Below are 17,315 nucleotides of genomic sequence, written 5' to 3'. Positions count from 1 at the left end.
CTTCTTAAACCAAATCACTGTTCTTAAATTGTCTGTGAGGTATTTTGTTTGTTTAGAATTCTACAATCTACAGGGTGGGCAAAATAAAACTTCCCCAGAAAATATTTATAAGACTGATGCAGAACTGACCTTTGATAATGAACAGGAGAACTGCCCATCACAGGAAATGCTGGAAATCGTGATTTTGATGTACCAATGAGTTGCTGTCATGTCTGCAAAGTGGATGCACAAACTTTCAAACTGAGCAATTGACAGGATGAGTCTGACAAGTGTATATAGAAATATTCCTTGTAATTCCACAATATAGGGCAATGATATTAATATTCTTGTTTAGGTTTCTGGTTTGGGAATTAAGACAATCTTCCAATATACAAATTGAGGAGTAAGATATAGATCCTGGTATCGATGATCAAATGACTACCATGTTGCCCCAACAATAAAAAAACTAAGGTCAAGACCTATTTTATTTTTATATGTGTACAATAGAATATTCAGTAAGTTCATTGGAAATATTCTCAGATAAATTGGAATATACTATTAGGGTTGGACTTTAAGACAGGTTTTTCTTTCATATAGTTTATTGTCAGGTAAGAAGCTACCACTCTAGGGAAGGTTCAAGGACAGATGGTTGTATACAGAAGCAGCCACAATATTTAGCAGATGTAAACTCTGGGTTGGAAGATTTCAGTAATTTCTGAGAGACGCTGATTTTAATAAGATTGTAAATAGAAGAAGGTAGTCTTCAGTTTATTTGACACACATGTATCAGTTAAGAGATGTTTAGAATTGAATATGTTGTACAGGTTATAAGAGGACTTGTTAAGAATATGACTGAGTTTAATAGAAATTAAAAGCAAATAGGTACAAAAAATATTTGGTAGTTTGAGTAAACCGCTGAGGTAGAGGACACTAAAGTCCTTGAAACATGTACGGTGTATTATGCTAGGATAATAAGTAATTAACTTCAAGTATTGATAAGGTTGATTTCAGATATCCGAGTGAATTTACTGAAAGAGCAATGGTGATAGGAGATTGATGTAGATAAATTTGACAAGAAGAGATTAATAGGACTCATCTGACACCCAGGGCTTGTTCAGTTAGTTTTTGAGGGAAGTGTAGGCAGTAAGAACGGTAGGGGTAGACTACGGTATGAATATGACAAGCAGATTAGAGCAGATGTAGTAGTCACGCACAAATGAAGAGATTAGTACAGGATAGGGTGGCACACAGAGCTGCATCAAACCAGTCTACGGACTGATGACTTGAACAACAAGTAGCGACACCATCCTGTTGCAGAATATGCCTGTGACTTCCTTCCATTGTATCCATACAGGCTTTATCCTACTTCACTTTTTATGCAAAACCCAGTTTCTAAATGCATTCTTCTTTTCACGCACCTCTTCCTGGACTTGGGCTGTTCTAAACCATGTTTGCTTGTCAATATGGTGGGAACTAGGTTTTGTTGTACCCAAGGTTGTGGCGGTTGCAGCAACAGATTTGCAGAATGTGATCAATGTGTTGTCAGTTGCATTCAGGTCGACAGGAGGAAAATTTATACAGTCCACTAGGGTCTCGTGCTGGTCTTTAATCTTCCCCACTTGATCATCTTAGCGGCATTTATCTTCCACCTCTATAATGTTTAGAGATCCTTAAGTCTGCCATGAGCAGCTACGGAGTTGGTATGACCTTCACATTCGTTACTACTTAAAGATCATGGCGTCTAACAAGGATGAAGTAAAGAGACTATTTCAAAGTAGCTGAAAAATTATAGGTAGGAAAACAGGAACAAATTTAAACAATAAAAGAAAAAAAACATCTCTTTTACTGTACAAAAAAAGTTGTTGGTATACTTTATTTCATATACAAGATACTGCATATGCACATATAATGCAAAGCTTCTTTACTATTTTACACATTTAAACAAATGGAGAATATGATCATTTTAGGTATTTGTAAATGATCAAATTTTCATTGTGATACTATACTACAACAGGAAAGAAAAATCTTCCTTTGCACACTTCAATTAAGAGCTATGTACAAAAATATGTTCATAATTGTACTACTACTCTTTCGAACATTACTGAGCAGTAGACTTTCATGGCCGATATGCAGAGTTCCAGCTCATCCATGCAGGTCGTTTAAAAGCGTAGATGGGGCTTGCTCTTGATCATATGTCTGCAATAAAAACAAGCAAAGTAACTACACGGATATTCAATAACACGATGAAAGTACAGGGAAGAATATCAGACTGAGTAATAATCTTTTCACAGTGATAAAGGTGAAATGAAGTAGTTTTAAATAATTAGCAATAACTATACCTTTCAAAATAAACAAATTTCTGAATTCTTCTCAACATAGCCAATTATATATGTATTTTTAAAATCTTGCTTCCACCCTTAAAGTTATCATTTTTAAATTGATTCAACATGTAATGTAGTAATTCTACCATCCTACTATTGGAATTAAAATTATACATATACAGTGGTGGTCAAAATAATAGAGCCACCTGGCAATGGTTTGGAATTAAGTGCAAATTTATTACTAGACATGTTTGTACTATGATGGAAACAAAATTTTACGTTGTACAGCAACCATTACAAAAGAGTCACATTGTACCACAGTCAGTTATATAGATAACACAACTCAAACTAATCAACAATATTCAAAAGAATATCAGACTACAGGGTCAAAAAAATAGAGCCAATTGACACAAATATTTTGTACTTGATCTCAGTCTTATGAAATTTACAGGAACAGTCGTTTCTTCATAGGAGTGCATTAGTACTTCGTGGGGTAGCCCTTATTTTTGAGGATTGCCCTGCACCTCTTACCCATAGAGTCGACTAAACGCCTGCATTCGTCGCTGCTGATCGCATACCAGGCTCTCTGGATTTCTTCCCAAAGTTTATCTAAAGATGTAGCTTTTGAGCGGTCAATTCTCTTGTCTACGATCTCCCATAAGTTCTCAATGGGTGATGCGTCAGGGGATTGAGGTGGCCACTCTAATACTTCGATACGGTGGTCTTGAACAAACTGCCTTATGATCCTTGCAGTGTGCTTTGGATCGTTATCGTGCTGAAATTTCCATTTCAGCGGTATTTCCTCTTCAGCATAAGGCAGCATCACATTTGCCAAGATGTCTTCGTACATTTCTGCGTTCATTATGCCGGTGATACGGTGTATTGGACCAATACCGTACCATGAAAAACATCCCCATACCGTAACACTTCCGCCACCGTATTTCACAGTTTTTAAAGTGTACTTGGGATTAAATTCCTGAACTGGTGGGCGGCGCACATAGACTTTTCCGTATGAGGCAAACCTATTATACTTGGATTCATCGGACCATAGGATGTTCCACCACCAAATATTAGGTTTTTGTTCATTTCTCCGGGCGAAAGCCAACCTTTTCCGAACATTAGCTTTTGAAACATGTGGCTTCTGTCTTGCAATGCGCCCACTCAATTTTGCGGATCTCAGTCGTCTTTGAATCGTTGAGGTTGATGGTTGAACATCATTTTTGTCGCTAAACAAAATGGCTTTCAGTCGTGGTGTTGACAAAAATGGGTCTTTCTTTACTTCCCTAGTGATGAGTCTGTCTACGCGAGGAGTAGTTACACGAAGTCACCCCCTGTTCTCCACCTGCGGCTTTGTTTGTTTTGCCAGTTTAATGGCGTTCTGGACTCGTTTTCGTGAAACGTGTAAATCTTTGGCTCTTTGATTCATGGACATCCCACTTTTGAACATCAGGAACATTACTATATGATCATCACCACTCGTATGCTTTGCTCTGCCCATCTAGAAGAATGTAAACAAAACCAAACGTCAATTTACATACAAAATAATATTGAGTGGAGGTTTGTTGACAAATAATATCGCTAGCCCCCCAAAAAACTGCAAAAATCAATTTGAACGGGACTTCTGTAAAACGGCTCTATTATTTTGACCCATAAGATTCTTACCTTTATGCCTCTTTTCGCACGTCTAGCTCAAACGCTTCCTTTCGCACGACTACAGATAGCAGCGACGTCTTCCCTGATGTTATCTAAAAGGGACTGACAACACGACACTCGTGGAGATTTTGCGAACTAATAGATATCCTAGTTCTTAATCCCGTCAATAGAGGTGGCTCTATTATTTTGACCGCCACTGTATATATAAAAGATCATTTCCATTTGTGTCTCAAACATAAATTCACCATTTGTCAACCCAGATAAACCTGGGAGGCAAGCATTAAAAATATAATAACAGGTTATCTACAAACAACAGGAAAACAGTTCTTCGTACTAATATACCATATTTACTTGTGTATTAAGACTCCCTGGATTTTCCGGAAAATGAAAATAAAAAATGAAAAGAAAGCTTGTATGTTACACCACCCTCCCCAAGTTAATTTGTCAAAGAAGAACAATGATTCTTCTTCGCACCACTACAATAACACAAAATTTTATCTTATTTCAAATCTTAATGAATCAATGATCACAATACCATAACTTTCTTTTGATGGTGTCCCGTGTTTTGTGCAATAGCCTGCTGCTGCATGTTTTCTCTCTCTCTCTCTCTCTCTCTCTCTGGAGTTGAATAACACGAAAAAAAAAGAAGTGTTGTTCTATCACAGCTTTCAAATTAACACATTGAAGATGAGCGACATAGCTTGTGCGTCATTTGTAGTGTTCCGCCGAGGACGAGCAATATATGCCATATTTTAGTGCTTATACTAGGTGGTTTGAAAAGTTCTCAGAATGTACTAGAATTAAGTATCTTACCTCGGTGGAACTGCTTTTGTTTTTCAACATAGTCTCCCTGTAGACTAATGCATTTGGTCCAGCGATGTTCCAATGCCTTGATCCCATCTCGAAAATGAGATTCCTCCAGGTCTGCAAAATACCTCTCCAATTCGGCTGTCAGTTCTTCCCTTGTAGAAAATCTCCGTCCACCAAAGAAAATTTTCAGCTTGGGGAATAGATGAAAGTCTGATGGTGCCAAATTAGGTGAATAAGGTGGATGTGGCAACAATTCGTACCCCAGTTCATGAAGTTTTGCCATGGCAATAACACTTGTGTGCGGCGGAGCGCTGTCCTGACGAAAGATGAGCTTTTTCCTTGCCAAACCAGGCCTTGTTTCGCGTATCTTTTCCTGTAGTTGGCCTAGGAGGTTTGCATAGTATTGCCCCGTAATTGTTTGGCCAGTAGGAAGATAATCTATAAGCAGAATGCCTTTTGCATCCCAGAAAACTGAGGCCATGACCTTTCCGGCCGAACGCACTGCCTTTGCTTTCTTTGGTGGTGGTGAATCAGCATGTTTCCACTGCTTTGACTGCTGTTTTGTCTCTGGGGTATAGTAGTGAACCCAAGTTTCATCTGTAGTCAAAAACCGGCGCAAAAAATCTCGTTGGTTGCACTGAAAACGGGCCAGACTTTGATCGGACATTCCCAATCTGGTGCGTTTATTGTCCAATGTCAAGAGCCGCGGCACCCATCTTGCGGATAATTTTTTCATACCCAATTGTTCGGTTAAAATATAATATACCCGTTCAGAAGACATTCCTACAGCTTCAGCAATCTCCTGCACTTTCAGTCGACGATCCTCCATGACCATTTTATGCACTTTTGCGATAAATTCTGGGGTTGTAACACTTTTTGGCCGTACACTACACGGATCATAATCCAAGCTCTCCCGACCAAATTTAAACTTGCTGGTCCACTTGGCAACAGTTGAAAATGAAGGAGCAGAGTCCCCCAGTGTGTTCTGAAAGTCGGCATGAATTTCCTTTGCTTTCATCTTTCTTTACAAAGTATTTAATCACTGCTCGAATCTCAGTTTTTCCATTGTCACAAATCACTACACAGGAACAACAACGAAGAGTCGTCACTACCACACTCCTGCGGCTAGAGAACTGACCCGCCACGTGTTCACTCACAAAGGATGTGTGATAATTGCGCGGGAACCTCGTTGATCTAGCACTGACATCTAGCGGTGATTCCGAAAACTTTTCAATCCGTCCTCGTATACATCCATTTCTACATACTGCAAATGTTGGCAGAGTGCTGCAGCATATTCTGCAGTGCTTGCAGTCCACAAAAAACATTAAGTGGCAATCTATGCTTGATCCAAAGTTCTAACTGTACATGTAGCAGCTTGAAGTAATGGAAATGAAATGGCGTATGGCTTTTAGTGCCGGGAGTGTCCGAGGACACGTTCGGCTCGCCAGGTGCAGGTCTTTTGATTTGACTCCCATAGGTGACCTGCGCGTCGTGATGAGGATGAAATGATGAAGATGACACACACACCCAGCCCGCGTGCTAGAAAAATTAATCAATTAAGGTTAAAATTCCCGACCCTGCCGGGAATCGAACCCGGGACCCCTGTGACCAAAGGCCAGCACGCTAACCATTTAGCCATGGAGCCAGACAGCTTGAAGTAATGATGGACACTAGGAGTCTCCAGCATTGGAAGCAGTAAAAATAACCTCAGTTGGCAAAAAAACTCATTTTTCTTTTCTAATTTTTAAAACACGCAAAGGAGAATTTATAATGGGAAAACCTAGATGTGTTAAAACAAGCAATCTCGAATGCGAAACCATCTATGACATGAATAGCATATAGCAAAGCAGTAGAGATATCAACTACAAATATGCATTGTAGGTCTTGCCACAAAGAAATCTATGCTCAATCTATCAATCAACAACTAGCATCAGCTGTGTAGCTAATGTAATCAAATACAGTAGAGACAATACGCGACACTCAGCGAGATATCGAGGGACAGCTATTAGAGCTCTCTCTAGCGCATGGACCTGAGAACTACTGATTCTGTCATAAGAGCACATGTATTTGTGTGTGAAGTTTTTGGTGTTATTTATGCGTTTCCAGTGAGTTGATATAATTAAATAGTAGCGTGTGTCATTCCTTGATATCTCCTCTCAACATGAGGGGAAAGGTATGAGCTGTGTTTGGCTGCAGTAACTATGAAGTAGAGAAGAATGCACGGTCTTTCTTTTGTTTACCTCGTGACAAGAAAATGTAAGTAATATTGTGTTTGCACATATATTCTTCCAGTGACAAAGAGATTTTTATAGTACTTCATAATCTTCTAACTTGCTTGACCCATACTTTAACTGGCTTAAAATATAATACGCATATTTTATTGTATAGTGCACAGTTAATCTTCAATACCGATGTGTTGTTGTGGGTGTGATCTGTGGGTTTTGAAATGTCGCAGAAGTGATTTGGATAAGGTGTACAAGAAAGAAGGGATGTTACGCTTATATAAGAATTAAGAGGAAACTTGTCCTGCTTTTAAATGTTAATTCATTGCATCATGTGTGTAAGGAATGTGCTGATATTTTTATTGACAAGTGTCTTAATGTGACGATAAAATATTTTTTAAATGAGAAAAAAGACAAATCTAACTGTAAAAGTTCAGGCAGGAATGCTGAATCAAAAAAGTAATGCATAAATGAAAGATCAAGCCATTTCACAGCAGTCCATTTCACATCTTGTTTATATGTCTAATTTCAGTCTTTAAATAATTCTTTTAAAGTCTTTTAAATAATTCTTCATTCATTTATCCAGAATTGCTTTAGCAACTTCAAAGTTAATATCTCAATAACACTTTCTTTCTAGACGTAATTTATTTATCCATTTTCGTATATGCATTTCCATTGATATTTGAATTTAGCACGACTTTTCAGGTCAAGTCGCTAGGAGCGCCACCGTCGAATTGTCTCCCATTTCAACAAGGCTAAATCCGTAAGTGTCGCATATTGTCTCTACTGTATTTGATGTAATGAAACATTGATTGAACATGGCGCACCGGTCCTTAAAATTAGAAATGAAGTACAGAAATTATTAGTAAAAAACAAAACAAAACATAACTCACACGCTGTGAAAGTCGAATGTGGAATTTGAACACTACTACAACAACATTCATTTCTTGTCATCGCCAATAATGACTGCAACACTGGCATCCCCTTTACACATGCTAATGAAGTAATTGAGCCACTGGTATAAGTCAGGAAACGTTAGTTTTTGAGTTATACCACTCAGTGCTCTTACGATGCACAGAAATTTATTCGGAGAAGGTATATAACAATAACTCCCACAGGAGCTGCTTGAGAGCACTACATGCATTCTTCCTCTCACGCCAGAGTGAAGTGCGTTCACAGGAATAGTGGTATGTAGGCAAGTCAGTAAGTATCTGCAATTTTGCTCTAATTGTCTTCAAGTTGACTCTATGGCCTTGTGTGCTCACCAGCCGCTAGATGGCACCGCTGTCCATGTCTGTGGTAGGTTTCAGTGTTATCAGATCAGTACAGCTTGCACTGGTGCGACGTAAAGTTGGCCGCTCCACTCTCTGTTTGCACCAAGGAAGAACAGCGTTCCGCAATCCGTTTTTTTTTTTTTTTTTTGTGGTCCGAGGGTGTACCAGGACTGGCAATTCACAGAAGACTTTCAGCACAATATGGGGACAATGTTTTGCCACAGCGAAGTGTTTACCCGTGGACTGAACAGATCAAAAGGGGTTGCACGAGCGTGAAGGATGAGGGAAGATCCGGGAGTTCATCTGCAGCCGTAACTGATACCAATATTGAACAAGTGCGTGATATAATCCTAAATAACAGACTGTTGATGACATGGCAAACCATATGCACATTAGTCATGGTTCTACATACAAAATCAAGCATAACAGGCTTGGGTTCTAAAACAACTCAATGAACAGCAGAAGCACAATCATGTGAGAATCAGTCAGCACCTACTGGACCATCATGCTAACGAAGGTGAAGCGTTCCGGAAATGGATCATCACTCGAGACGAAACATGGGTTCACCACTACTTCGAACCTGAGAGCAGACGTCAGAGCGTGGAATGGAAGCATCCCGGATCCCCAGTCAAAAAGAAATTCAAGAGGCAACCTTCTGTTGGAAAAGTGATGCTCACAATGTTTTGGGACTCTCAAGGGCCAATCCTGGAATGTTACAAGGAAGAGAGGGAAACAGTAAATAGTGAACATTAACAGCAATATGCTGGTAAACAAGCTGAAACTTGCAATTCACAACAAACGCAGAGGTCGATTGTCAGAAGGAGTTCTTTTGTTGCATGACAACGTGCCTCCACATACTGCCGCCCACACCGCTCAAACTCTTTAGATGCTGTGTTTCAAGGTGTTGGAGCATCCAGCATACAGTCCTGATTCACAACTGTCGGATTACCATCGGTTAGGTCTATTTAAAAACGTTCTAAGAGGCCGTCGAATTAGCTCCGATCAACAGGTGAAGAAAGCGGTTCACGTGTGGCTTGCCGTGCAACCAAAAACTTTTTTTTTTGCAGAGAGTATCAGAAAGCTTGGGAAACAGTGGATCACACACAATGAAAAGCAGGGCAACTATGTTGAAGAATTATGTCAATAAAAAGTATGTACTCTTCTTGTACTAAATTATAAAAATTGATTGCAGATACTTATTGACTTGCCCTCATGTAAGTCAAGCGGCATGGCACGGGGTTGTGTTGTTTTGTGCTGTTTTATATTTTTATTTACGCTCTAAAATCAAAATGTTTGTGCAACTGTCCGGGGAAGTATTAGCATGGTCTTCTTTTGTTTAGAATTGTAATATCTGGATGGATATTAAAGCTATTGTCTTTATAAAAGAGGTTCGCACTCTGAGTTGAAGTGTAGGTTATAGCCAACAAGTATCATGCAGTGATGTCTCACATTAAGCACGTAAAAATTACATTGTACTTTGTTACTTATATAGTGTTTCTATACACAAAAAGCATAGAGCAGAATATTTGCATGCCAATTAAGCATTTTTAATTAATCGAGGTTAATTTTACGAGGTCGGATGTTTCTTTGTTTTTCTTGCATGTATTCTGTGTCTAATGATGCTTTCCAGATAGTGTTCTTTTTCCCTTGAAATTTTAAGTCCTAGGTTGAGTTTCATTGTAAATAAAAGTAAATAATTGTGACACCAGCGAACACAGTCCACAGTAGGTTAAGCTGTATGAAATCAGAGCAGCTGTAAGTGTTTTAGGCCAAAACATGTATGAATCTGGAAGTAACTACCCAGCCCTTACTGCCAGGACTGACCATGAATGATCCAGACTACTAGTTTTCCAGTGGTTGTGGATGTTACAACGATAGTGATTCTGATAACGACACAGTGGATTATTTAGAAGAGGGTTTGTTGTCAGATCCAACAACTGCAAAGCACTGCAAAAAAAAAAAAATACAGGAGGACCCAAAAGTCTGTTAACATTTGACAAGGCAATACTTCACGGAATATTGGAGGTACAGAGGTAATAATTAACAAATGATTGGCATGACATAGGGGTCTATTGACACCCTAATAAATTACACAAAATGACCAACAGATGGCGCTGGACAACAACATGTCAGATACAAATGACCACACATGCTTGACATGACATGGAGTTTTATTGACACCATCAACAAGTGCACAAACAGGCCAATATATGGCACTGGACAGTAACAATCAGTGATGCCACACGAGACCCGTGTACGGTATAAAAGAAGCTTGTCGTGAGAGAGGGTGTCAGATGCGCCTGCACTTGCGGCATGTTGACATTACCAGAAAAGGCAGTATTAGTGAAGTTTTACTATCAGAATGGAGAATCCACTACTGTAGCATTACGAGCCTATTGCCATAAGAAGAGTATTTGAGACCACGGGTTGTTTAGACAATTGGCTTCATAGTGAGTGACCATAGATACGTGCTACCACTGCTCTAACAGTTCAGGAAGAAATGGAGACATCAGCGGGGTCAATTCTGCATGGTGAAGCCAGCGCTCGTGATGTCACATGTTATTCCAGGCACGACTGTGTGGAGAGCACTACGGCGTATCCTCCAGCGCTATTTGTAAAAACTGCAGCGTCATCATGGACTGTTAACTATCAATTTTTTGACAGAGAGCATTTGCGGGGTGCAGACTTAAAAAAATGGGGAACGTGCCGATTGTCTAATGTGTTGTGGACTGACGAAGCCCATTTCAGACTCCGAGGGTCTGTCAACACCCAAAACTGCAAAATTTGGGCTACCAAAAATTCTAGAACCGTCGTGAAAATCCCATTACATGACAAGAAAGTCACGCTGTGGTGAGGCTTTACTGTATCCATAATGACCCAACCCATTTTCTTCGAGGAAATGTATGGTGTTGCTCTTTGAACTGTCAGCGTGATCGGTGCGAGGTACGCAGATATGCTACAGAATCTCATCATCTCTAGCCTGGCCGAGAAACATCTGCTGGAAGGCACGACGTTTATGCAGGATGTTGCTCCACCCAATATTGTTACACGTGTGAGAGATCTCTTGCATACATAGTTTGGTGAGGACTGCGTGCTGAGCTGCCACTACCTTATGACTGGCCTCTCTGGTCCCCCTGACCTTAACCTGTGTGAGTATTGGCTTGGTTGTGGGGATACCTGAAGTCACAAGTCTACCGTGATTGTTCGACCTCATTAGGGCTGCTAAAAGACAACATCCGATGGCAATTTCTCACCATACCTACGGATATGCTGTAGAGTGCTGTTCCCAACACTTTCCCTCAACTATACGTATTGTTGATGAATGACGTCCGACATGTTGAGCATGTATTATTAAGAACATTGTCTTTGCTAAACCTCAACTGTTATGCTAATTATTGCTTGTGTATCGTTTGAAGCATCACTAGTTGGTCATTTTGTGTACTTTATTTTAGTGTCAATAAAACCCCACGTCATGCCGATTATGTGTGTCAATTATTACCTCTCTACCTCCAATATTCCATGAAGTATTGCCTCGTCAAATGTTAACTGTTGGGACATCCCGTACTAGGGCTACATCTATAGAGACTGGTACCAATTTCGAGCATTCTCCATTTCTGGAATCAATATCAACAACATCAACAGCATTTAACAACAACAATGCAATTATTTTAACTTAATCCATGGGAGAACAATACGTAACAGGAGCCATAAGTGCAGTTTAACGTTTACTGTAATACATTACGTTTCCTTAAGAATTATTTTACAAATAAATTGTAATACTGGCGGTTAAAACACAGCTTATTCCTTCCCTTGTGCTCAACTTCTACCAGAACATTTTTTATAAGAAGATCTTGATTTATACCACTTTACATTCTACTATGAGTAAATTGCTGAGAGAAAAGTGGTACTCTAATTTTTAGGAACTATAGAAACCAATTTAAGGCACGAATAACTAAAATGTCTTCAGTACACGGAATTTCTATATTTCATTTATACATTTCACCAAATTAATAATGAATTATTGTAAAGCATGAATTTACATTTAACAAAACGCAAAACCTTTCAGTTCTCAGAATTAGGAAGAACTGAGTTATATCAGTCTGGCTCTCAGCAGCTCAATTACTAAGTGTACGGTATTGTGTTCCGCATAACAGTGTGCAGACAATATCTGTTTACTAGTTTTATTGCATATAACAATACATTCAGTATTAAGAGTTTAAATAATACCTACTAAGACCTTATTTGTCAAATATGAAATGTGTCCATTAAGCATGGCATCAATTCCATGAGCAAATACGGCATGTACACTTAAAAGTAATGTGTTCAATCATTTACCATTCTATAGGCCCGGAAGTCGTATGTTCACAGTACAAAATAGGAAGTTCTAATATACTGGACCCCTATTTATTGCGGCTGAGGGAGGAGGGAGCGGGGGTAAATAGGGTATAACAGAATAAAAGAAGTAAGTGATTAAGCACAAGCATGCATGTTTGGTCACTTCTTTTCCCATGTAACTCTGTAGACTTAAGACATGATTTTCACTTCTACATCTGTTCAGTGAGCCAATTTGGGCTCATCAGGTGGTTACTTGTACACATACCAAGATGCATAACTAAAGCACACAGTGGATGACACTGTACAGGCTACCTGCAGTGACCTCTACTACATGCACTATACTAGGCGGCATGAACGATGACAGGAGGAGCAGACAGAGACAGAAATAGAAGGATGAACTCCACAACGTTACCATGCGTGAGAAGAAGCAATAGCTGCCGGTGACCCTTACATTAGGTTATGTGTTGTTTGGATGCAATTGTATATAATTATACCGTAAGATTAGTTCGGAAGTTCTAGCCGCTGAGGATTTCAGCTACAAACCTCCAGTATATAAGACATTTGTAAAATATAGGCTATTTTTTATGGATTTATATTCACACCAATGCATATTTGAATGAAGCAGCAAAGTGAAAGCAACAACAATGTGTGCCCATCCTGCGTCCAGGTACTACACACGTAAAAATATCCCGGTGGCTGATCATCATCTCAGGGTAAATCTTCATTAAATTGTTTAGCTTAACGTGACTTCAGAGAAAAGACTCGGATCGCACACGACATGTTTCATCTTCGGATGAACGTCTCCATCCTATCGCATTTTAATATCACCGCAGAAATTATAGTAAAGCGCATGAACTCAACTTAAAACTATATGCTGATATTCTTCCAAACATCTCATAAAATCAGTTACTATTTACATGTATTCGTTTAAGTCAGCGCTGATTTTCAAATAAAGTTGGATTTCATTTCTGACATGAAATGTTGCATTTCATCTGATATGAAAAATATTCAAACAATCAATTACATCATTAAAATGATCGTTAAAGTGAAAGAAAATAATCATTCAATGTCTTTGACTATCACAATATTCAATTCGTTTCCAAATATTTTCTTTAAAATCTTGCAATCGGCACTATTTATTTATGCCGCTTTTATATCGAAGTTTTTGTTGAATGACATGCTAAGGTTACTACCCCTATTGCCTTCCAAAATCTCGGCACCTATCTTTTTAGTCTATCACATTTACATGCTAGCAATTACCCGCGGCTTCGCTCGCGTGAATTTCGTGATTTGATCAAAGTAATCGTTCCTCGGCATTGTACCAAGACATTATCTGAAAATTCCTAAAGTATAAACTCACCCAAAAGTTGCGTTTCATTTACCCCAGACATTCTTTGTAAACCATGTTTGTGGTATTACCTTTTGCGGCTAAGACGACTATGCGACATAGAACTGTACATATGAGAAACAGTCTTTTCTCAAGTCAAAAAAAATAAATACAAGTTTCTTTATTTTTAAAGGAGATTTCAAATACCTATTCCCACATCTGTAACATCTACAGTTTTTGAGATACATAAGTATCCACATAAAATGAATTCAAGCCTTAATCAGTCTTTCCCCCACCCTCACCCCCATCTAAGCGTATTTTCCTAAAACAAAAATACATGTTTCTTTATTTTTAAATGAGATTCCAAATACCAATTTTTACGTCTGTAACATCATCGGTTTTTAAGATATAAGTATCCTCATAAAAAATAATTCAACTATTTTTTCACTTCCTTTCACCCCCTGTTAAGTGCCTTCACTGAAAACAAAAAGTAAAGGTTCTTATATTTTTAAAAGTTTTTCCAAATACGAAGTTTCTTGTCTCTAACATGTTATGTTTTTGACATATAATGTAAATAAACCGGTACTCATTTTAAAAATTCACCCGCTTTTCCAATTCTTTTCAGCCCCTTAACTGCATTTTCTGAAAACAAAAAAAAAATGCGTTTCATTATTTTTAAAGGAGATTCCACATACCAGTTTTCATGCTTGTACGTCTGTAACACCTTCAGTTTTTGAGATAAATTTATACTCATAAGAATAATTCAACTTCTTCTTCACTTCTTTCCACCCCTCTCCCGCCTTAGTGGACATTCCGAAAACAAAAAATACGCGTTTCTTTACTTTGAAAGGAAATTCAAAATACCAACTTTCACGTCTGTAAAAGCTTCTGTTTTTAAGATGGAAAATATCCTCATAAACATATTTCAACTCCTTATTTACTTATTTTCAACCCCACACCCCTTATGTCGATTTTTCGAAAAAACAAATGCGTGTTTCATCATTTTTAAAGGAGATTTCAAATACTAATTTTGCCGTCTGTAACATCTTCAGTTTTTGAGATGTAAGTATACTCATCGAAGTAATTCAACTCCTTTTTCACTCCCCCTCACCCCTTCCGACCCCTTAAGTTGATTCCCCCCTCCCCGAAAGTGCGTGTTTCTTAATTTTTAAAAGGAGATTCCAAATACCAATTTTCACACCTTTAACATCTTTAGTCTTTGAGATATAAGTATCCTCACACAAAGAATTCAACTGATTATTCGATTCATTCACCCCCCTTAAGTGGATTTTCCAAAGACAAAAGAACACGTGTTTCTTTAATTTGAAAGAAGATTCCAAATACGAATGTTCATGCCTCTAGCATCTTCAGTTTTTGAGATATAAGTATCCTCCCAAAAATAATTCAACTCCTTTTTCACCCCAGCCCTTTAAGTTGATTCCGCCCTCCCCCTTCAAAAATGCGTGTTTATTTTTTAAAGGTGATTCCAAATACAAATGTTCACATGTGTAACCTTGAGTTTTCAGACCTAAGTTTCACCATAAAAAGAACTACATTTTTTCATTTCCTTTCACCCTCCCTTTAAGTGAATTTTTTGAAAACCAAAAAACTTGTTTCTTTATTTATACAGGGATTTTTACCTAGATCTGAGGGCTGGTTCGAGGTCCACTCAGCCTATGTGATTAGAATTGAGGAGCAATCCGACGGTGAGATAGTGGCCCTGGTCTAGAAAGCTAAGAATAACAGCTGAGAGGATTTGTCGCGCTGACCACATGGCACCTCGTAATCTGCAGGCCTTCGAGCTGAGCACCGGCCGCTTTGTAGGCCAAGGCCCTCCAAGGGCTGTAGTGCCATGGGGTTTGTTTTGTTAAATGTTCATAAGACTGTTCATTTTAATAGCAGGGAAGCTCTCTTTGTAAACTATGAACTGATTTGGATCCAACAACTCAACAAACTGAATGCTTTCAAAATCGCCAAACCGTATTTCTATTTGCATAATTAAGGTGTCAAGAACTTTATATGTTAACATTTTGAGCGTTTGAAATGTCCCGTCATCTACATTTATCTCGTTATTTATTTTGCGATATTTTACGATGCAAGAGGATACTGTATTTTCTGATCGCATGTCCTTGAGAATACCAGGGGTTTTTAATTTCAGTATTGCACAGAATTACATCATATGTGCTTTTATCTTAGAGTAGGGCAAAGGGATTGTCTGTATAAAAAATTTCTCTATAGAGACAGAGTAAATAAATGTATTGAGCCTTCTTGTGTATGGCAGCAACCCAAAAGCTGAATTTTACGACTCTCTGTCCCAACCCTCATCACACTCTGCAATGTCTTCAAAAACCTGTCTTAGATCATCATAGTGTGAAAATATTGTGTGGACTGCTCTCGAATGAAAGCTCCAACGGGTAGCGCCTGCTTGCGGAAGTCTGAATCCTTTGGATTCCAGAAGATCTTTTGTGAAGATCTACTAAAAATGAATGAAGCGCTGTCAGATGATGAAGAGCCTGACTGATTTTATTATTTTGGAGTAATGGAGAAGAATGAGGTTCAACTTGTGGGTTTAAAAGTGTAGAAATATTGCCCTTGGGAAAACTTGCCTAACGTATTTCTGAACACCCCCATGTCTTCCTGCCATTGTGGAGCATCCGTCATATGTTTGAGATACAAGTTTATCAATCACTCGCCACTTTCACAGAATAGCGACAATTAATTCTGATAAGCCTCATGAAGTCTTATCAATCAAAACATCATAAAAGCCTATGAATCTTTCTGTGGGACCCTGTTTTGAACAGAACCGGAATGTTACACTAACTTGAGATCTGTTTGATACGGTACATCTAGGTCTCATCAGCCTGAATATCAATTAACTCACAAGAATCTAACTCTGCTTTGATTGTCTCCTGAATTATGGCAGTTACAGACTCAATTCATTCTGTATTTCGCTTGATGTGCCTTTAAAGCACAATGTGGAATGGAGATGATGTCGAACGACGTCTGTACTGTTCCTCTTTTGAAAGAAGATCTAACAACTCTAGGTAATTGCCCCTGTTGATCGAATATTCCCCTTCAAAATGACCTCGAAATCCAAGCTCCTGTTTCCCAAGAAAACACACAATGTCAGCAAGTCTCTCAACAACAAGCCTATTTTGTTTCACGTACGTATTCGTTATGTTTAACGGCTTGAATTTTTGCACCTTCAGATAAAGAATGTTCTGTCCTCCTGCGCCCCAGTAGGCGGAATCTCTCTTCATTCTGAATAGGTTTATTTGAATTTTGATGTTTCTCTGCTTTTCTAAAAAAGTTTTTTCGTAACAATTACCCCATTTAAAGTCTATTCCTTTTAACCACCAAACAAAACACAAGTACAACAAAAAAGCTTCTTGCT

At 38.6% G+C, this 17,315-nt stretch overlaps 1 protein-coding gene across 1 annotated transcript in view; it reads right to left on the bottom strand.

Moving 5' to 3' along the window:
• Nucleotides 1-1,819: 1,819 nt before the first annotated feature.
• Nucleotides 1,820-17,315, bottom strand: part of hyx (cell division cycle 73 hyrax) — a 221,799-nt gene continuing 206,303 nt past the window's right edge. The window contains exon 10 of the mRNA XM_067144180.2: nucleotides 1,820-2,175. Coding sequence (XP_067000281.1) covers nucleotides 2,139-2,175 — 37 coding nt within the window. The 3' untranslated portion in view covers nucleotides 1,820-2,138. The remainder of the gene's footprint in view (nucleotides 2,176-17,315) is intronic.

This window comes from Anabrus simplex, chromosome 3 (assembly GCF_040414725.1).
Source record: "Anabrus simplex isolate iqAnaSimp1 chromosome 3, ASM4041472v1, whole genome shotgun sequence".
In the NCBI taxonomy this organism is placed as follows: domain Eukaryota; kingdom Metazoa; phylum Arthropoda; class Insecta; order Orthoptera; family Tettigoniidae; genus Anabrus; species Anabrus simplex.
This window is presented reverse-complemented; position numbering and strand designations above follow the sequence as displayed.